The sequence below is a fragment of the Macrobrachium rosenbergii genome, chromosome 19 (assembly GCF_040412425.1).
Source record: "Macrobrachium rosenbergii isolate ZJJX-2024 chromosome 19, ASM4041242v1, whole genome shotgun sequence".
NCBI classification, from domain to species: Eukaryota; Metazoa; Arthropoda; class Malacostraca; order Decapoda; family Palaemonidae; genus Macrobrachium; species Macrobrachium rosenbergii.
The window spans coordinates 37,023,267-37,046,540 of NC_089759.1; the positions used below are offsets into that span (position 1 = coordinate 37,023,267).

Below are 23,274 nucleotides of genomic sequence, written 5' to 3' on the forward strand. Positions count from 1 at the left end.
CTAGAATTGCAAAATATCCATTAATATGTTGTCAGTGGTTGAGTTGCCTGGCCCCAAAAAGGTTGAGGCTGTCCCAACACAACAGCATGGTGAGGGGAGAGATATGACGGAGCAGATTGCGTTGCCGATGTTCAGGTGTGAATGCTGTTAGAATTACTAATCCAACTATACGAATGTGTAACCTGGCCTAAGTTAGTTCGCAGCGGCTTATCCCTCCAGTTGTGTTTACTTAATAAATACCTGTTGGTAATGGTTAAAACATAAAATCTGTTGCCAAACAAACCCATATTGTTTGAATAGAATTTAAACGAATTCAGTTTCAAAGAATTACTGTGAATCACTGTTCTTATGAAGAACAACGTACCAGGCTAGGTTATTGTCGTTCCAATCCTTTTGTCAGTTGGGTTAGTTTTGCCTTATTACTTATCTTTTACAGTTAACATATATATTTGATACAGTAGTGGCCACTTCAGAGTTTAGGAGCTTCTAATCACACTCAGGGCAGCTTAGTATGGCCAACCAAGTTCATTTTTTCCTTGTTTAGAAATAGGCAAATAGTTATTGTTTTTTCGTAGAAATAGGCAAATAGCTATTGTTTTTAACTGGTAGAGATATGTTACAGGAGACTTGAAATTTTATTTAGGAGTACAGAAAGCCATTGTCAGGATTTGATTATGACCAATGTGTACTTGAATTCGGTACAGTATAAAGAGAATATACAGAACCAGCTGGAATGTTTTATATGCTTGATATAGGATTCATGGTAGATAAATTACCAGGTTGTCCTTCAAGATTGTGCCTTTACCATTCAGAGTAGATGATATCCTAAACATAATCCTTATATCTTTATATTTTTGTCCCATTAAAATATTCAGTACCTTATGGTAGTTATAGGCTCTGCAGATCAATTAGAAATTTTCAGACTGTAATTTTTTAATAAATGCTGTGCATTTACAAGCAGGTTGACCAAAGCAACAATCTGATTTTTCCAAGTGTATGAATGTAGGTCTGTTCATTGAACCCAGCTCTGCAAATAACAGAATATTCTGTACACAGCAATGCCATATATTCAGTAATAACTTGTTATACAGAGATCCTGGCTATAATATACCTGTCTATACACAGGGCCTGGCCTGCATATAAAAGGAGGAAACTATTACAGTAATTGTTCACCATCACTTAATGGGCTTCGTTTTTACAATGAGGACTTGTTATCTTGAACAGTATTTTCATGAAATCATTGTCCCTTAGGGAGTTAGTGCCATCAGTGCACCTCACGCGGAGTGCTGTAGGCACTGCCGAAGGCTCTTTGCAGTGTCCCTTCAGCCCTTATCTGAAATCCCTCTCATTCCTTTTACAGTACCTCCGTTCATAATTATCTTATGGAAATTGACAATAAAAGTTTGAAAGGTGTAACAGGAGGAAAAACCTCGCAGTTGCATTATGTAAGTAGCGAGTGGAAAGTAATATAGAAGAAAAAGGATATGAAAGGCGGTATAGTAAAAGGAACGAAAGGGGTTGCAGCTAGGGACTGAAGGCACGCTCCAAAGAACCTTAAGTATTGCCTATAGTGCACCGCATTAGGTGCACTTTCGGCTCTACCCCCCTATGGGGAGTGCAACTGCAAGGTTTTTGTCTTATGTTTTCCTTTTGTTACACCTTTAAAACATTCTTTACTGTCAGTTTCCCTTTCAGTGCTGAATGACCTCGTTCTATACTGTCAGTTTCCCTTTCAGCACTGAATGACCTCATAGGTCCCAACTCATGGCTTTTGGCCTAAATTCTGTATTCCAATTCCAGTGACATGAGTTAGCTAGAGTTTTTATTTGGTTGATACTGTAGTCAATTTCTTAATGTTTCATTGAATAATCCCCGTTTCTACATGAGTGTGGGAACGTGGCTAATCTGCCTCTTTTCTTTTACAAACATTGGCAAGTTTTAATAACTGAAAGGGTGAGCATCTTCAGGGGTTTTCTACTGTAAGAAATATGCATCCAATGACTGCGCCGATGTTCTTGTATGAGTTTTGGTATATTTATGCATTTCCACTCGATTGTCTGTCTGCTATGAAAATGCCTACCAGTGCTGTGAAACAGCTGTCGGTCATAAGGCCAAAATTAATGGAGAGACCTACCTGGGTAGTTATATTAGTAAAGCATGGTGCTAGCATTGTAAATGATCGAATTTCCTGTGTTCAGAGAAAAATAAAGCTTGCGTCTTTAAAATATTTCTATACAAAAAAATTATTGAAAACTCATAATTATTCTCTTGTAGGGAAGTTTCACTTTCCCAAGATTATTTTAAGAAGGGAAGAGTACATCGAAGCTAGATATGTTTTTCAGCTTCATTTTATTGTCTGTCTTTAAATTTGGCGATTTCTCCTTACAGTTTTCTCCAAGATGTGCAGTACCGCTCATTGATGATAAACAGTGCCAACTACAATGTACGACTCATGCGAGAGCGGAAGACCCGTCTACCCTTCCTCGATTCGCAAACGGGTAAGTACTGATTTTGTGGATGGTTAAGTTATGTTGTCTTATGACGTAATGAGACCTTGCCTTGCAGAGATAGTTGAGGGTTGTGTTTCGTGTATCTTGACCTCAGGAGCTTTGAAGAGCAAAATAATCATGTAGCTGAGAATTCTTCAAAAGTCATACACATAAATACATTGGTGTAAGATATATATATATACCTGTATATATATATACAGGCAGTCCGCAGTTATTGGCGGCCTCGGTTATTGGCGATCTGGTTTTACAGCATTTTTCTAGTGACGACGATAACCGGATTTTCGACACAGATTCCCGGTTATCGGCGCCGATCTCTGGTTATCGGCGCTGACCTCTGGTTATTGGCGCTGATCCCCAGTTATCGGCACCAATAACCGGATACCAGTTCTGATAACCGGGGACTGCCTGTATGCTTAAAAAAAATCAGTAGATGCATGTGACTCCAGTGTATAAGCGAGTCCCATAGGAAAATGACAGGTAGAAGTTCAGTACCAAGCACCTTCTCGTTTATTAACGTATCATCCTGGCACAAATGAGACACAGATGAAAAGAAGGTTACAAAGTAAACAAAAAGAACAGGAATACCAGATGGTCAGTTGTCGAAGGGTAATAAACAGAAAGATAATCCAAGATCAAGCAGTCACAAACTAAAACCATAGATCAAAGTACAAGAGATACGAAAGTTTAGCCTTACAAAATCCAAAGATGTATAAACTTGAATACCAGATGGTTAATTGCCAAGGGTTAACAAACAAAAGGGTAATCCAGGAAAATCCTGGCTCACGCGGTCACGAACTAGAACCATATACTTAACCATAAGAGATACGGAATCTTACCCATTCAAATTGCAGAAACGTATAAAACTGACCATCTGGTATTCTTGTTCTTTTTGTTTAATTTGTAACCTTCTTTTCATCTATGTCTCATTTGTGCCCAGATGATGCATTAATAAAAATAAAAGCACTTGATTATATATATATATATATATATATATATATATATATATATATATATATATATATATATATATATATATATATATATACACACACACACAATGAACCCCTGTATTCACGGGGATGCGTACCACACCCACCCGTGAATAGCTAAAATCCGCAAATACTTAAAACCCCTCTAAGAACACTTAGAACTGTCCATTTTCATAGTTTAAACACAAGAAAAACCCTGCTTTTGTATTATAAATTGCGATCATCAGTGTTTTGGTTTGGAAATGTTTATGTGGTGTTTATTTCGCCGCATTTAACTCAGTTCAGAGCGCTTTTCTTGCTTCTAGTTAGCATAAATGAATCTCTAGAGTCTAGATACTTTATTTATAAGGGACAAGGTTATTTTTTGTTATACAAAGTGTTTTTAAGTCGAAATATAACTAAAATACGTCTCGTGAAATTGATTTATCTGTTATTTTCGTTAATAGATGACAGTTGACGATGGCCGCTTGGGGGCATTTGTTTTGTGTAAAAAAAAATTCAAGATTCCGTTCGTTATTTTCACTTGATTTCATCATAATACAAGTTTTACTTATTTATTGTTTATCGGCATAAAATAACAGTAATGTGTTCTTTCATGCCCAGTAGTTTTGATTAAAATACTTTCTCTCCCATTTTGATTACGATTGAGTTTCATCCATGTTGCCGATGCACGATAATTTACAGTATAGTCATTAGCAGCTTGAACATTGTTTTCTCAGCTTCAGCTGCAACTTGTAGCTTAAATTTAGCAGTATATTTCCTTGACGATCTTTTATCCATACCGAATAAGGGTATAATGTAAAAATATATCAGTCCTATTCTACTTAACGTCATTTGTACCATAACCTACGGTAATTGTGTATTACTATATGATGGTTGAAATACCAGGTAAACGGCTGTTGTTATCCGATTCGGTTATGAGCAAAACAACAGTTTCTTGTTCGGTTATTTATGACTGTACGCATTTACGCAAGAGTATAAAATTACTAACAATACTTTTATCATACTCTTTTACTTTTTTAACTAGAAGATGGAATAAAGAGATGGAGGAAATGTTGTCTATTGTAATTTGGTCACCCTCACTGCCTGATTACACTGCTGCCTGTGCCCTCGCGAAATTTAAAAATATTTTATAAATAATATTGTCGTATCGGTATTAATTGCTTACCCCAATGCAAAATTGAATTATCTTAAGATGAATTATCGTAACTCAACCATTACCTGAGTATTTTAATAGTTTTATCACAAAAAGTGCATTTAGTCTTGAGAATGAGGTGAAAATCCAGCATTTAGTCAACGGCTGTTCGCAGGGAGTTTCTGGAGGTGCCACCATAACAATAGATGAGAGCTCAGGATGTGGGCGGTGACAATGGTCTCAGTGCACCCGAGAGCACACCTGTAGGTTACAAAGGGTGTCAGGTGTGTGCATCCAGCAACACTGATACATCACCAGCGGACAAGCCCAGTGAAGCAAGAAGTCCATCCAAATATAGCAGAGCAATGTTGCAAGGTGGTGATTGCCACACTGAACAATGAGCCATGAAAAAAAAAACGAGTTCTCTACAGGAGAGCCAAACGCATTCTCTTGTCAATCCAGACAAAAATATGTAAATCACCTCTTAAACAGTCCAACATGGCAGGAGGCAGAAGACCAAACCAACGAAACACTCGTGCATGAAAATAAAGAGAACTTTTCTTGAGCGGAGCACTAATTAACAAATAACAACCTTCGGTGGGAGAACAACAAAACAAAACTCTAACCAAGAATTTGAGGCTCAAATGAACTAATGAAACATTGAACAGTAATTAATAAACAAATGTTTACTTTAACAGAGCCACGAGATAAAAACTTATGTAGCTGATATTACAATATATAATATAGATATCCCCTTTCCCCTGTAACCTAACCCAACCCAACCACCAACCCCCCTCCAGCCTAACCTGACACACCCTGCCTTAACATATCCTAACATTTCGGGACCTGACCCTCTCTCCCTCCAACACGCACGCACGCACACACAGACATATAAAAAAAAGTAACAGGATATGATCACCCCCTTACCTTCTAAAAATACTGGGTGAAGCAGTTAAGAGATCCACCATCTTCCATTTGACCTCTCTCTCTTCTCTCTACGCCCTTTCCCCTCCCCTCCTTTGACCTTCCCTCTCCTTTCCATTCCCTTCCCCCCTCCCCCCTCTCTGACCCTAACCCTGGAAACAACTTTTACTAAAAGATTTTCTGTTACCTATATTTTGTTCTGTCAGTTAATATTTTTTTCTGTTTCGCTCCGTCGCCGTCGAACGTGAAATATCTAATTAGGGACTTCCATTCAATATCCATCGACCATACAAAGGAGGGTAATTATTTTTCGGAGGAACTGTCTCTGTGTTGAGTAATTACTCTTCTAGGAGTGCTGAACCGATGATACAGAGTAATAAACAAAAACAAAACAAGAAAAATGCGATTTTATGCACATCGTGAGACACAAATCTGCGTTGACCAAGTTCTTTTTCTCCGAATATCAGGGGTGACTAAATACGAACGCAAATGGAATGTGATGCCCACGTTACCCCCGTTTTAACTTGTACAGGTGAATACAAGAGACGTTTGGTACCCGTCTCAACAAGTATTATCTCACGCCTGTTTTGACGTGACGAGGCATGGACTGGAGGGTATGGCTGTCCAAGAAACATTCAAACAGGACTGTGATGATTTAAAGGAAAAAAGTAAAGAAAGCAGGATACATTTATATTATTATGTTAAATTGGTTAACAGTATACAATAAAACAGCAGAATATAATACAACAGAAATTTTATATCGTTTGATTTCGCACAAGTATATTCGACGTTATACTAAGAAGACCATGTACCGGATACTTTTTAAACACCATTGGGAAATTTCGTGAAAGACTAATGTCAAATACCTCATGAAGCAGAAATGAAGAATCTCTCTCTCTCTCTCTCTCTCTCTCTCTCTCTCTCTCTCTCTCTCTCTCTCTCTCTCTCTCTCTCTCTCTCTCTCTCTTTACTTTCAAGTTGTATAATTTCCCGTTCCTGTTGTCGTTTAACATCGGTTTCTCCTCATGCGAAACTATTGTAATCTAAAGAAGTCCCTTCTTCCGGGCTTCTTCTCTCCTCGTCCCAAGATATCCGTGTTACTTCTTGAGACAACACAGTTTTTTTTTTTATTGAATCTTGTAACTTTATAAATGATGTCTTTCGTACTATTTTTTTTTTACCATGAACAAGTATACCTCCAGCCACTTTGTTCACTTTGGTTTTATGTACAGCCCTCCATAGGGATGATTCCCTCTCTGGCGGGCCCATTGTACATCTTCAAAATATATATCTTTCTCACCAAGTGCTTGAGTTTGAGTGTGAGGTACAGTAGCTACTAAAATTATTGGTTTAATTAAATTAATTTAACTCGGCCGACCTGAATATGGAGATTTCCATGCACCTACCATCTTTCCCTGATTCACACTCTTCTCCTGTCAGTCACTCTGGTACATGTTTAATTTTTCTCAGTTAAAATGCCGCCTTATAAATTTCTTTTAGGTACAAAGAGTAATCTTACGACCGTATAATTAACGGCGAAAATGTAAAGGCTACATTTTTACTAGGTTTTCTTCAACTTTCTTCTTAAAATTATATCTATATGTGTATAAAACTTAGATGGAGTAAACTCTGAACTGTTGTTTGGTCAGTTCCAGAAATAACGTGGTTACAGTAACGCTGTAAATTTCACATTAATTTTCAGTTTATCTTCTTTACACCCATTTGCTTTTTTTTTTTTTACTTTCTTTCACTTCGATGATATTGTATTTTTTTCCACAGTGTTTCACTGTCTTTTTACTTCGTCCCTCTTAGTTTCACTTTTCCCACTAAACTTTTCAACCATCAGTCTGACGGAAAATGCGTCCCGTAGCTGCTGACATTAAAAGGTTACACTTTTAAAATCTCTTTCACAAATGTTATACGAAGAAGACCATGTCCCCCATACTTTTTTCAACACCAGTGGGAAATTCAGATTGACACCTTGAATAAAGAAAGAAAGAATTAAGGGAAGATAAAAAAGAAAAAAAGGGGATATACATGTACAGTAGAACCCCGGTCCTCAACCGTACCAGAACTCGACATAATCAGATTTCGATGCAAAATGTCAAGTAAATTTGGCATCAGAGATCGAACAACAAACCAGAATCCGACCCGATGAATCATATGATGTTTGTAAACAGAAGTGTTTCGGTCAGCCGCCGCTAGTTAGCGTTGTTAGTGGCGTTCTTCCCACGAGTATTTAAAAGCGTTTAAAGCCCACACACGCTGCCGCTGTTGTTTGGAGAAGATTATTGAGAAGTGTGAAAGGGACATTCGTGTGACTGATTTAGCATCACAATTTAAGTTACCTAGACCCATCATAAGCACATTTTTGAAGAACAAAGAGGCTATAAAAAGTGCTAGTGTTGCTAAGGGGGTTACGAGTTTGATGAAACAGAAGCCTCCCATAATAGATGAAATTGGGAAGGTGTTTTTAGTTTGGATAAATGAAAAACAGATTGCTGGGGATAGTGTATCAGAGGCTATGATTTGCGCAGAGGCTAAAAGTTTGCATGCTGATCTTAAGAAAAACATATAGAATATAGATAGCCAGCAATGTTTTGCTTCATCATACACCTGGCAGTAGTGAACAACCTCTGATGCTCTTTGTTTTGCTCTGTACCCTTCAAACCGAAATCTTAAGAGGCCTACTACCTTTGTGTACTGTACCTGGTACTATGCAGTATTAAAGGGGTAAAAAAAAATGGAATTTTGAGGGAGAGAGGAAGTAGTCCCTACATAAACAACACAAAATCTTGAGAGGCCTACCACCTCTGGTGACCCGATACTATGCAATATTAAAGGGGTAAAAAAATGGAGTTCCGAGGGAGAGAGGAAGTAGTCCCTACATAGACAACACAAAATCTTAAGAGGCCTACCACTTCTGTGTACCCGGTACTATGCAGTATTAAAGGGGTGAAAAAATGGAGTTTTGAGGGATAGAGGAATAGTCCCAACATAGACAGCACAAAATCTTAAGAGGGTTACCACCTTCCTGTACCCGTTACTATGCAATATTAAAGGGATAAATAAGAAAGCCTGAAATTAATTAATTTTTCATTTTATTGCTGTATGTACTCAACGTAATTAGTAAAACTAGTCTACTGTACACAAGGAATCTTTAATACTAGCTCAAACATATAATGACATTAATTAATACTGCAGTATACAGTGAACCTCCTGTATTCGTGGGGGATGCGTACCACCCCCCACCCCCCCCCCCCGTGAATAGCTAAAATCCACAAATACTTAAAACCCCCTCTAAAAGCACTTATAACTGCCCATTTTGATAGTTTAAACACAAGATAAACCCTGTAAAAATGCTTATACCTGAGTATTTTAATAGTTTTATCACAAAAAGTGCATTTATTCATGAAAATTATATGAAAATACAGTAATTAGTGAATATTTCTCAGTGAAAAATACCGCGAATGGGTGAATTTTCCACGAATAATGGGTAGATATGTTCCACAGAGAAATCCGCGAATGTGTGAGTCTGTGAATTGTGAGAATGCGAATAAGGGGGGTTTACTTTAGTCACAAGTGTACTTGGTACACTTTGTAAAAATATATATATGTATGTATATATATAATATACACTCACTTGTATTTTTATGTATGTTTTGCATGCACATATGCATGCAAATACTGTATATACATGTGCATTTGAATATAGTGAAAAATGGGAGAATAATAAAACTATCCTGTTTACTATATAATATTGCAGTCAAGAACACTTGCAGTAGTAAAAATTTCAAGGATATATGTAGTTCATTTTCTTTTTGAAAGTGAATTTTCTGTTTGAAACCTTATCCAAATTTTATGTGAACCATGTGCTAGAAAAACGAGACCAGAATAAAGCAAAACCATCACTCTGCACTAATATACAATACTTGATGCCAAAAAACCATGAAGGTCCTTGGAGAAAGACTACAAAAGGAATGAATTATTCATTGTGTCAGTAACAAAACGTCTGTCTTGGAATATGAAGACAAAATGTCAAAAAAATAATAAAAAAAAATCGTACAGAAAATTTAACGCAACTGGATTGAGAGACAAGCTGATTTTCAGAGAGAGAAGAAGAACTAGTTGTTCCTTTTAAATTCACCCTTGGCAGTCGTTCGAAGACATAGTCAGATGAAGTTCGTCCCCATGTGCGTTGTTTCTCTGTAAGCTGCTGGGGTGCTTTGCTGTTCTCTACACCATGACAGTTCCTCATTGGATGGGTTGGTATTGTTCTTGGCTAGCACTCTGCTGGGCCCAAGTTCGATTCTCCGACCGGCCAATGAAGAATGAGAGAAATTTATTTCTGGTGATAGAAATTAATTTCTTGTTAAAATGTGGTTCAGATTCCACAATAACCTATGGGTCCCGTTGCCAGGTAACCAGTTGGTTCTTAGCCACGTAAAATTAATCCTTTGGGCCAGCCCTAGGAGAGCTGTTAATCAGCTCAGTGGTCTGGTTAAACTAAAGTATACTTAACTTTCTACACCATGACGTCTGGAGGCCACAGCGAGGCAGTCGCAGATATCCAGCTGAGTTTGATGCCGCCAGCAGGTTGCATCTTTCCAGAAGTGCTACGGAAAATATTGATTTATTCATGATGACCAACTTACCTGTGTGGTTGGTATGGGCGTAAAATATTGTGTAATACATTCGGGAAATAACGTATTTTAGGAGGTCAAAACTTATGACACCCTACCTTTAAACATGTAATCAGATTGAGCCCCTCCCCCAAAAAATAGGTTTGCATTTTGTACAAGAAAAGGTTTTGTGGAAAAAGATATTTTTTTCGTACTGTAGATTACCTTCGCTAATGAACGTGATTTTCTCTCCTTGTGTAATTGCAAGTGCTTTTATAAATTGTTAATTAGTCAGTTGCAGTGTCAAAGAAGTGTCTTTCATTAAGCAGTGATCTGTTTTGGCTGAAGTATAATTTTCTGAACAGATTTCTTTTTCTCTTCCACAGGAATTGCTCAGAACCCATGTAAGCTGTACATGAGCGCTCGGCATCGTATGCCTGGCACAGTAGAAGGTCAGCTCTATGTTTACCCATCACAAAGATGGTGTAGAAGAAAACGTTCGTATATGGCAATTTCACATGAGGTATGCTTTGTGGCCAACAGCCTTTTTTCGATTTTAATTTGACGAGCTCTATTCACTTGAACAAAATCTGATTTAGCTACCTTCCTGTACTTATTTGTAATTGAAGAGTTTTAGGAAAAGCTTTGTTGCTGGTGACTTAACCAAGCTCACTCTCTATCTCTCTCTCTCTCTCTCTCTCTCTCTCTCTCTCTCTCTCTCTCTCTCTCTCTCTCTCTCTCTCTCTCTCTCTCTCTCTATATATATATATATATATATATATATATATATATATATATATATATATATATATATATATATATATATATATATATATATATTATATATATATATATACAGTATATATAAATAAAGACAAAATCCACGAAGGAAACGGAAACACTGGAGCTTTCTTTGTAAACATACTTTTATATTTCTTCAGTCTGCTAAGTAAAGGACTAGTGTCGAAAGGCCTTGCAGCACTCCAGTGTTTCTGTTTCCTTCGTGGATTTTGTCTTTATTTATATATTCATCACATTCCATATTTTCATGATTCAGTTATACATATATTATATATATATATATATATATATATATATATATATATATATATATATATATATATATATATATATATATATATATATATATATATATATATATATATATATATATATATAATATATATATATATATATATATATATATATATATATATATATATATATATATATATATATATATATATATATATATACTTAAATACACACACAGTACATCTGTGTCTGTATATCATCTTTTAGCAAAGACAATCAAATGTACAGGATTGGGAAGCCCAACCAGGACTTTATGATATTCTAAGAAATATGAAAGTTTTGAATGTTCGTTCGTAAGAAGTACAAACATTGCTTTATGAATTTCTTATTTTCTGGTCTCATCATCAGATCAGACTAAGTCTGAGATTCCAAAGTTCCTTGTTAGAGAAGGTAAGCATAAGTTAAAGCGTCCGGGTACAGAAGTATTGCTTCTTATACTTGAGCCTCTGTCTGTTTAGCCCCATCGAGTAAAGATCTTTTCTGCTGCTCAGACACCTGTTTTTTTTTTTTTTTAATCACCTTGTTTTACAAATAACTGCCTTTGGCACTTGTGATTTAGTCCATTTCCAGAATTTCAACTGCCTTATCTATCACTTTTGTAGTCGATGTCTTGTTCACCATATCAGTTTGAAGTGTTCATAAATGTGAACATACAGTCATTGTGAAATATCCATAATATTTACAAAATTAATATTCCTGCATGCAAATCTTAGTGAAAATTTACGAGAAATGTTAATTTCTGTTAGGATTATTATACAGTACTTAATGATAAACAATAAATTTGTTGACAAATTTCCAAAACCCAGGATGGAAAGCCATTATGCAGCAGTTTGACAACAAAGCTGAACTTAAAATATTTCTATGATGATGATGATGACAGAATTCAGTCATAATTTGGAAAAGCAGAATCCTACTAATTCCAAGGCCCCAGTAAGGAAAGTGGGACAGCAGGGTCAAAGAAAGTGAGATGTAAAAAATAAACTTTAAGAAAGAAATAAAAAAGAAAAAAAGAGGAGAAATAGTTAGATAAATAACATAATGACAAATGCGTCAAGTTTAGGTTTCTAAAGCTCAGGTTATTCAGCCACAGCATTAGGAAGATTACAATTCAGTCACAGTAGGAGTAATACTTCCAGAAACCTGTGGTTGATATTGAATCTAATAAAAGAAAGGTCAAGACTTTTAAAATGAACTGTATATCTTGTAATAAGTGGTGGGTGTTAAAGTCTGGGAAGATCTAAATGAAAATTATGATCAGAATTCTGTAAAAAAATATAAGTGGCAAGCACACTGAAACTAATTGTAATTGTTTAATACTAAGACCAGGGATAAGGTATTGAATAAAACCAAAATTTTTCTCAGCAGTTCAAGATGTGACCCAGCTGCCGAAGACTGAACAGGGGAACAATATTCAAAGCTTGGAGGAATGACATAACAAATACACTTTCTCAGTATAAACAGTGAGCTAATTGAAGCTCAATCTCTGTTGAGAGATTCAGCTACTAAAGGTCTATAATCAGGCAATGTTATTGACACAGAGAGTAGCCTCATCTATATAAGCAACAAGCTTGTTATATTTCCTAGAATTTGATAGAAAAAGAAGATTTAGCTCAACAGATTTGAGCAAATATTAAAAGGACAAGCTAGCGAGGGGACACTTTCCAAATGAGCTCCACTACCCTTCTAGTTGCCGCTACTAAAGAGTCAGTCTGAATTCTGGAATTCTGTTAATATTTTGTAAAGTACTAGTGGTTTGTATCCATGAATCATAGTAGTATTTTTTATATATATATATATATATATATATATATATATATATATATATATATATATATATATATATATATATATATATAAGTCGTTAATTTTAGCACATTCTTATATTGTCTTCCTTCTTTCTGTGGCTGACAGCATTGGCTCCTGAAAAAGGTATTGAAGTTTTTCTGCATTTGATTAATTTGCACTTGTTTGTGTTTAGCATGGATTACTTATGATTACAGCAGGCTATTACAGAGCATGAATAAGCTGTGACGTATTTGATAATTGTTTAAGGATTTGCCTTTTCTCAAGACAGAATGGACGAAAGTGCCCATGTAGAATTCATAAATAAAACCCTGTGATAAGTAAAACATCTTTCATTTTTTTCTAATTTTGTTTTCTCTGTCTCATCTTAGTAACTGTAGTTGGATGTGTGCATGCCATTTTGTATGACACTAGTTTGTCATACTGCACAGTCAGGTAATAGTTTTTTAACCCTTAATGGACGGGAATCATCATATGAGTGTTATAACAGGTTTTGAGTGATGGCCAGGATGACTCACTTCCTTCATGTGTGCATTTTCAGAATTTAGTCTGTAATGAAGGTTTTTCGCTTAACATTGATAGAGACCTGGTGCAGATACTACAGTCCTCATCTATCTAACAATACCAGTCTGTATGGCAAGTATGGTTGGACCTCCTTCACACAGGGTTTGGTTGAAATTATGACCAAAACCACTGAATATTCTGCTCCACCTGTTGAAGGACAAATGCCTTTCCATCACCTCAGTTATGATGAACAAGTCTGTGCTGTCAGAGCCCTTGATCTGTGGGTATGGTATACATACCTCTACTGAAATCTTTAGCTTTTCCTCTTGTGTCCTTTGTATTGAAAAAACCACCCCCTTCAAGGGCTGCCGTTACCTGGCCTTTGAATAATATATGACTCCTTTTGTCTTCTAAATTTATCATCCCCAGTGCCACCGTGACCTACGTGCATCAAAAGGCGGTCTTCTTGACCACCTTGTAATCAGGAGTCTGGCTCAGCAAACTCTGCACTTAGGCAATGCTTCATTACCAACTCAGCTAAGTGTCACTTGCTGTTGTCCCCCGACCCATCGTTCCAGGGCAAGAATGAGTACCCATCAGAGGCAAAAAGTTGAAATCTCTTGTCTGTGAGAACTCACTATTACAGATAAAACATTTATGGTTTGTCTGGTCGCTCTTCTCTTACACCCTACCAGTAATAGGCCACTCTTATTGCATGGATTGAGAATCATCTAAATGTCCTTGGTTAAAAATGCTGACTTCCACTCCTTTCCTAAGTTGTATGACATCCAGAAGTTGGGCACATCGTCAGTGTTCTTTGGGAGCATCTCGTTTGAGGAAGTTTCCAAGTAAACAGGATGGTCATCGAAAACAGTTCCCCAAATATTACCATCATGAGATTGAAGAGGTTCAGTTGCATTGTGTGTCAGTAGGTGGTATGGTAAATCCCAGCCTCATAGGTCCCCAGGCAGAAAGCAATACACCTCTCTGATGTCATGGTACTTCTTAGTTATTGGCATGATGGAACAGTTATCTTGCATTCCTTCTTAGCATGTTTAGCTAAGTCACTTTGTTTTCGTAAGGTTATGTACCTAAAGTTTTTTATCCCTCTTCATCTGTTGTTAATTCTTCACAGAAACCTCCAAATAAAAGAGAAAAGGTTGAGATTTTGGCATGAGTATTTTTGTTGAATTTTAGACTTTTGGCCGTTTCTTTTTTATGATGCCTGTGCATGCTTGTTGAAAATGGCAAGGTGATTTGGCCATATAAATTTTATAGAATAGTATTAAAATTAGACTTTGCTTCAAAGTACCATCCCTCCATCAAATATAAGTACAGGAGACTTGACAACTCCCTTGAGAGTTTTGATTGTTATTAATTTCTTGCTAATACCATATTTTTCCAAAAATGTCTTATGTTTTCCTTTATATTTCACAAAAATGTGCAAATATTGAGCTAGCAATAGGATTAAAAAAAAATATGCATATGCCATACTTCATTTGTAGTAAGTAAAAGAGCTTTGCACTATATTTTATTCAGGACTCACAACCTTTAATGATGTTATCTTAATTGTTTACTATGTTCTGAGTATTTTATCTTTTTTCCAGACTATAAAAGAGCCGGAAGGAGATGAGCATACAATTGTAACGGTCGAGAATCCTGCAGCTGTCAGTACAGAGGACACCAACATGATTTATGAAAATAAGGTTAGAATCTCAGCCCTCTTTACATGTTCACTCACTCTTTCTCTTTGTGTGTGAACAGCATATTTGTCTAAAGGAAAAAATGAGCTTTTTCAAGTATTTGTTTTGAAGTTCTGGTTTTTGTTTTTGCCCTCCTAATATTAGTGCAAAAATTTCTACTAGTTAAAAGTCCTATCGTCACTTTTATTTTTATTGCTATTAAGATGAATGCTAGTATGTATAGCCTTTGGTTTGAGAAGTCCATCAAGTTCATGATGGACTTCATTCATATCCACAGTTTTTTATGTCATTTGTTTCTCCTTTAGATGCAGTTTAGAATTTTGCTGATATACCTGTTGTATGTATTTTAAATGAGGCTCATTTTTTTTTTTTTTTACCATCCTCCATCTAATATTTTGTCTGGCTTGTATATATTGCTTTCCATATTTTAACAGTAGTGTCTTCCACTCTCAATTTTTGGCTTTTTTTTATTTTTATTATTATTATTATTCAGGAGATGAACCGCATTCATATGGAACAAGCCCACAGGGGCCATTGACTTGAAATTCAAGCTTCCAAAGAATACGATGTTCATTAGGAAGCAAGAGAAGGTAATGGGAAATACAGATAGAAGAGATCTCACTTATTAAAAGTAAAAAAATAAATTAGTCAATAGATAAAAATCTGTTAAAATACAAGGAGAACATTAGGGTAGCAATGCATTGCATCTTTGCTTGAACTTTTAAAGTTCCAATTGCACAACATTCTCAGAGAGGTTGTTCCACAGTCTAATAGTGTGAGGAAAAAAGGAGTCCTGGAACTGAGAAGTTCGTCAGTGAGGCACATTTACTGCATATTGGTGCTGCTGTTCAGCAAGTCTGGTTGACCTCAGCAGGAAAAGGGGGATCAGGGATCAATTGTGAATGTGAAAGAGTGACAAACAAGAGACCATTCAGCAATGATCCAAGTCATAGCTACTAATATTAGGAAACACAAACCTACCACCATGAACCACTCCATACCTGAGAGAGTTAAATCAGTATTCAAGTAAAGGGAGCACAAATGACCTAAAATAGGCTGCATTAACTTTATCATTTTGACCTTGAAGTAATCTTAAAAAATATCCACTTAATTACTCCCAGATTCTGAAGTTTATAAATAAGTGCCTTGTGGTTTACTAAATCGAAAGCAGCATTAAAATCTATTTGAATTACTCTAGCCTCACAACCCTTGTCAAGGTTCTCTTGCAAATGTCATGTCAAGTCTAAAAGAGCATCGCAGGTTCCCAACTGCTTTCTATATGGATATTGACTATCAGCTAACAATCTTTTAGATTCCACATAGTACTTATGTAGTGGCTCAAAAATAAGTTTTCTAGGAAATTTAGAGAGCACAGGGAGAATAGAAATTGGCCTGTAGTTACTGCAGTCTGCAGATTCACCACTCTTTGGAACAGGAACTGTATTACTAAGCTGGTGCTCATCCGCAAAGACACTGGGTCAACATAAAATTCATAGAATCTACTAATCTTGGAGGCAACACACTAGAAACTTTTTTAAAAAACAAAGGGAAGAAACCATCACGATCTTCTCCACCCCAGCTATCAAGGTTATTCAGAATTTTCTTAACACTTTTAGAGCAAAATGCAAATTTTGTAAGAATAGCTTCAGGATGACAAGTATCAGGGAGAGGGACATCCTCAGCTGATTACTCAGCTTCAAAAGCTCGGTGAAGCAGTTCAACCTTTTCCCTAGGGCCAGTAACCAATCTACCATCATCTGTTAGTCTCCCGAAAGAATTAAAATGAACAACGTAAAATCAGTAGCAAAACTCATAACATCAGTAACACTATTAAAAATCAACAGAGAAATAAACAATACCATCAACAACAGTGCATCAACAAATTGCATCCACGATCAGGAGAAGTAATAAACTACATTTTCCCTCCAAACAATCTTGATTATTGTGTAGTCAGGTAATTGGATGGGTCCTGTGGTAGATGCTCAACAAGTCATGTAGTTCACCCAGCTCTTGAGGGACAGGTTGCATCTCGCCTAAGGCGTGCAGCTTTAAGGAGAAGGTTTGTGTGGGACTGGCCTCCTCCCTTCTGTCTTCCTTCCTCTCCCAGTGGGCGGAAGAACAGTGAAAGAGCCATCACGTGCCGGACGGGAATGCATGCAAGTGATCAAGATGACTGAGTATCCTGTCTGTAATCTAGTACCATATGGGTTACTAGATGCAAATCCCTTTTTCCTCTCTAGCAAGGGGAGAGAGGGACTGACTATGAACAAACCAATTGGTTATTCTTAGCTTTATAGTCTCCAACACTGTGGGTTCATCCAAACCTTTTCGAATCAAGGATATTACATTCCTTTAATTTGAAGTGCCCGGAAGTCTGGCGATTGAACATCTCTCTTGTTCAATAGATCAGAGTTACGGTCTCCTTCCTGTGCCCTTTCATGACCAGGAAGAGAGTACCCAGGTGAGCCAAACTACCAGTCGGTTCATAGATTTACTCAGAATTCTCCCTCTGAGAGTAAGCCTCCTATATGTAAAGACCTAGGGGTTGTATTTGTTTAGAACAAATGACAAATTTTTAAAGTAATTTGTATTTTTCCTAACATACAAACATGAGGTCTTTACTGGGCCAAAAGGTAAACTGTGTAGAATTGAATGCTCACTGACATGGTGGGCGGTGCTTCCCTCCCACCATCGGTAGCTATTACCATAACCACCTTGCAAAAGTTTAACAGCCGAATTCCCAGCTCCCTGAAAGTTAATCCCGTATGTAAAGACCTCAGGTTTGTTTGTTAGGAAAAATACAGATTACTTTAAAACTTGTCATACTATATTTCAGTTCATCTTATGGTCATTTTGCTTTAGTTGTGTTCCTGTTGTGAGCATACTTTGACAAAGTACAACAAAGTCCATCTCCTAACCAATCAGGAAATTAGAATCACTTATCAGCAACTGGTATAGAAATAAAATATATTTTCAAAGGGCAATTTATTATAGTTTTACATGGTTTCAAAAGAGTTATATATCCTTATTACTTTTAGTTGTGGCAAATATTTTGTATGGCAGACTATTTTGTTGCTACGTGACTTCAGTACTGTATGTCATTTGGACTTTTTTATTTGTATTTTTATATGTTTTAAACATAATGTGGTAAAGTATTGCAAAACAGTGTAGCTTGAAGCTGACAACAAATTCAACTTGTCCAAAAAAATTTAATCTATGGGCTGCCTTCATTTTAAAAAATATTGCCAAAGAAAAACAGTCAAGAATCATAAAATTTTGTGTTCTCTTTCTGTTTTGCTAAGAAGTACAGTATGCTTGTTAAAAACAATTGAAATTTACTTTATATGGTAACTTTTCATTGATCATTTCATGAATACATGAAATGATGAATATGGTAACTTTTCATTGATCATTTCGTGAATACATGAAGTGATGAATTAAAAGTTACCATATGAAATAAATTTCTATTGTTTTTTAGCAAACATACTACTTAATGAAATAGAAAAAGTATACGTCCAAGCCATCTCTTCCTTTCATCATTATCTCATCTGCATAGTTTCCGTATAATGTCATTTCTAACTGTTCTGCCATCTGAATCCTAATCGTCTTCATAAAGTTTTAGTCTCAATTAATAAATTCTGTCACGGTTTTTTTTTTTTGTCATACCCTGAATTATCTGTAAAAATACAGATCATATTACCCTTATGAAGAATCCAACCTTTGCACACAGTTTCAGTGAGGTTGATTCCAAATCGTATTCAGCCTGCCTATTGTTTGGTGTGGTGATTTAACTTTTCACCAACTTCCAACTCTTAAGAGAACCTGTACCGGATATCACAGTTCCCAAACATTTGAAAGATTCAACCTCATTTATTCTTTCTCCATCTAATTGTTATTTCATCTTAGTCCCATCTCTCTAGGCATTTTTGATGCTTTTTTATTAAGTAAGCTTTGTAATTTCATTTTTCTTTATAAATCAGTGAGAAGAGCAAATTGAAATAACGTTCCCTTGTATTTTTATTGCACTTCGAAAAGTTATCAGATCACTTGCATAGGGATACTGTGGGGTCACTGGCCTGGTGATGATTTAAAACCAGTGTAAATAATTTGACCTTCATTAAGATGAATGCTAAGTTTTTATGTCTGAGCAAATCCTGTTTCTTATATCTACCTATGTTAGTCTGTTAGACTATTGGTAGAACAGTGGCTATGTATAGCAAGAAAAGTATTGACCTATCAGCACTCCAAGTTACGCAGGATAATTTTATGACTGAGATGGAAACATCTTTGCATTACCTTTTATGTATGCTATATAAGTTTTACAGGCAACAACATTTACCAGGCCTGAGGTCGGTCTTTATTTTCTAGTTGAATGGCTATAGCTTTTCATCTCATGTTTACTTCATTGCCAAATTTTTGTTCCCGTGTGATACCTTTCAAAAGCATGAGAACTTTTGTTCTCAGTAGAGGACTGAAACCTAACTGAGAAAGCCCATACATCAACTTCAGTTATAGTCAAGTTAAGGTTTGTTTTGAGCAGGTTGTAAGTTAACGCTGTGTAACATATAGCTAAGTCATCCTTGTAAACATTAATCTTAACTTCAGTAGAGAACTGTTTTGTGATATCATTAACTGCCAGTGTAAACAGTTTGCTTTTAAAAACACTTCCTGGAGGGACTCCATTTTCCAGTCTGTTTGTAGGGTAAATATTATCTATACAGTACCTACATGGGTGAGATCAGTTAAGTGGTCTAATGGGTAAATATTATCTATGACAACTTGGAAAGGTTAGTTAGTTAAGTAGTTTATGATTATCAGGAAATATCCATAAATTTTATCATAAAATGTTTGCAGTTTTATGTAATGAAGCCAGGCAAAAGGGCATTACAGGGATGTGACATTATTTTTCCACATATTAAAATGCCAAAAGGAAATTAAGAAAGCAGAAAGAATATTGGTGTAGAGATGATAAGACATAGGAATAATACTGTATTTAATGAATTGATGTTTAGTAGCTAAAAATGAAAAAGCTGCATCAACTAAGAAAAGGAGCATAGCACTTAATGCAACACTTCAGTCTCCACTAAACGTATGAGCATTAACATCCAGAATACTGTTGGGAAGACAGTTTCAGTTTTACAGAAGAGTTACTTAACTTTGTAGTATCATGGCTTACTGAAAATACAGTATGATTAAGGAGAAAAAATTATTTTCAGTAACAGATCATGTAATGTAATTATATCAGTAGTTTTTATATATTATATAGTGTAGTAAACTTTATATTTATACTGCATTTATATATTACAAAAGAAGTGAAAGAGCCAAGCATCTCATCCTAATTGGCAATTTGTATGGAAAGTCTTTCCAGGAAACCTTTTACTATGATGAAACTGCATTCTATGAAGATGAGGAAGACGAACCTGATGACGATGATGATGATACCTACTCTGCACGTACTACGACAGCGCGTAAAAGGAAAAAGCCAGCGAAAGTTCCAAAGCCTCCTAAGGTAGTGTTTTTTATAATAATGCAATAGGTATATGGCTTTGATACTTTTATTACTTGTCATTTGGTGCTTATTCTTTGTGTGTTTATGCTAAGTATACAAAATGCTCTTGAATTATATGACTCACAATGAATGAATGAAGATGAGTTTTAAAGAAGTGGAAGATTCCCCAGAATCCTCCCTCAAAGGTAACACTTACCCCCATAGTAACTGTGAGTCCCAATAAATGTAAGATTCAACCAACAGTTGTTGAGCCTTCTCCATTTTTGTCCCAGTCTCAGACTTGAAAACCTTTCTTGTCCCTTGGAATAATTTTGTTAACCAGTATAAAATGGAAAAGGACATTCTATTTGATCCAAGGTTGAAATGGAGCAGTGAGTTGCTTAAAGACCAATGAAAAAATTACCAGAAGGACTCTGAAAATTTGAAATCTTAAAGAAGGGAAATGAGCTGGAGAATTCTTGACCTAGCAGGTAACAGCAATGCAGTCTCATGAAACATGAGGAAGGTGATTGATGCATATCCATGGCTTGAGATTGTGCATACAATGTTAGACTGACATGCTTTCGTTGCCTGATAAACAAAAGACTGTAAGTTTTGGGACATTAGACACTGAATCCAGGCATATACAGGTATATGAATGATGATGTTATGATGAAATACAGTATACTGGTATTGTTTTTAGTTTTAAATATTTAAATATTTATTATGATTTTATATGACTACAGTTTTTTAGATTTGTATGGTTTGCATGAATATTTTGGTAGTTTATTGGACTGCTTGTACTATGAGAGAAAACAAGGGTAACTTGATTAGTGGTCAAACTTTCTGTACACCAGATTTTTTTTAATTTGTATTGAAGATTTAATTTGTATTAAACATTTCATAGATATTTTGCTGCATTTACATTAATATTAATATTTGAAAATTAGTACATCATTGTTGTGAGCATTTTAGGGGTGTATATACTTGAACAGTTGTATGGGGACAATCTAAGATGACTTTTGATGTTTTGGGGTGATTGCTTGGGGTGTACTTTTGCTTGAAATATTAAATTGTTTTAGTATGATAATTTAAGGTATATTTTTGTCTGAACTATTAAATTTGACAGTGAACTGTTAAAATAGGCAGTTATAAGAATTTTAGTTTAAAGGGTACAGGGTATTTGGCAGTTACAAGCACTTATAAGCATTTTCAGAGGAGATTTTGCATTTTCGTGGTGGATTCTGGAACCTATCCCCGCAAAAAAGTGGGGGAGTACTTTATATATTTTTATTGTTAACAGAATCACTGTACATTGTAAATGTTTCCTTTATATTATAGTGTTCCCCATTCAGTTGTGTCTTATTCATCAGCAGTCCAGTGGCCGAGGAAGAAAGAAGCGGGAAGGTGCTGTGAAACCCATGGTTGAGGTTGATGAAGAGACTCCTGGAAAACCATATGAATGCCAACGTATGTTTGAATTCATGAGCCTCTGTGTGCATTATAGAAGGTTACATTTTGTGGGGTGTTTTAGCCATATGAAGATAAGTAGACAAGTTGTATTTTCCCCTTTCAGTATAATTTGTCAAACATTTTCTACTTAAAATATTCGATGGTTGATTCTAAAAATACATTTTTACAAATAATTACTTAGTCCACGTAATATCAAATAGCAGACAGTAGGGAAAGATTATTTGTTCCTCTGGGGATACAACCATCGCTTTTCAGCACAAGCTGGAAAGGCTGTTGAATCTTGTTAACTAGTGGAGATGGGAGGAAAGAAGGGGGTGACCCTCACTTGGCTCACACTCGCCTCTTCAGTCATTCTTCGCCTGCCATCAAGAGAGGATGCTTCTTCTCTCTCTCTTCCTTGTGTGCTCATTAAATTTTGGATGAGTATCTTACTACCATTATCTCTTTTACCTTGCTCCTTGCCCCGTGCATTGTTCAATTACATTTTGTTTGGTTGCTGTTTATTTTGGTCTTGTTTTTCTGTTATGGAGAAAAAAGCACAATTAACACTGGGGGTTATGAGCAGCTATATAGTCATTTCATGTCTCCTCCATCAGTAGCCCCACATACTTAACCCTTAATGGACGGGAATCCTCATATGAGTGTCTATAACAGGTTTTGGGTGATGGACGGGAATCCTCAATTGAGTACAGTATTAATATTATGCGCCATTCGGTATGGATGAATTTAGCAGGAAAAATGTTCATAGCACTTCAGTGGTACATAAGTGACTTATGGCAACTATTTAGCTCTGCTAGGAAGAGATCTCAGTCAGTATGCCTTGAGATTTCAGAGGGGAATGTACTGCCTCTCTGCCACTCCAGGATGTCTTTTTATTTATTTGCTCATAAATATACCCAGGGATTGCTGTTGGTTTTAGTTCTTATCTACTATGATAGTACGTCAGCTATAATTGTAGTTTTGCAAAGGAAGGTGTAAAGAAATATTAGAAAAAAATGTATACTTCACAAAAAAGTTACAGCATTTCC

The 23,274-nt window shown here is 36.0% G+C and overlaps 1 protein-coding gene across 11 annotated transcripts in view; it reads left to right on the top strand.

Annotated features, from left to right (window-relative positions):
* LOC136848850 (zinc finger protein ubi-d4 B-like) overlaps positions 1-23,274 on the top strand; it is a 64,660-nt gene that overhangs the window by 499 nt on the left and 40,887 nt on the right. For 4 of the 11 annotated variants that reach the window (XM_067121647.1, XM_067121655.1, XM_067121648.1 and 1 more), the window contains exons 2-7: positions 2,389-2,498; positions 10,567-10,703; positions 13,187-13,204; positions 15,190-15,288; positions 20,645-20,794; positions 22,147-22,243. In XM_067121647.1, coding sequence (XP_066977748.1) covers positions 2,389-2,498; positions 10,567-10,703; positions 13,187-13,204; positions 15,190-15,288; positions 20,645-20,794; positions 22,147-22,243 — 611 coding nt within the window. The remainder of the gene's footprint in view (positions 1-2,388; positions 2,499-10,566; positions 10,704-13,186; positions 13,205-15,189; positions 15,289-20,644; positions 20,795-22,146; positions 22,244-23,274) is intronic. The other 7 variants (XM_067121650.1, XM_067121656.1, XM_067121651.1 and 4 more) reach the window with 3 other exon arrangements.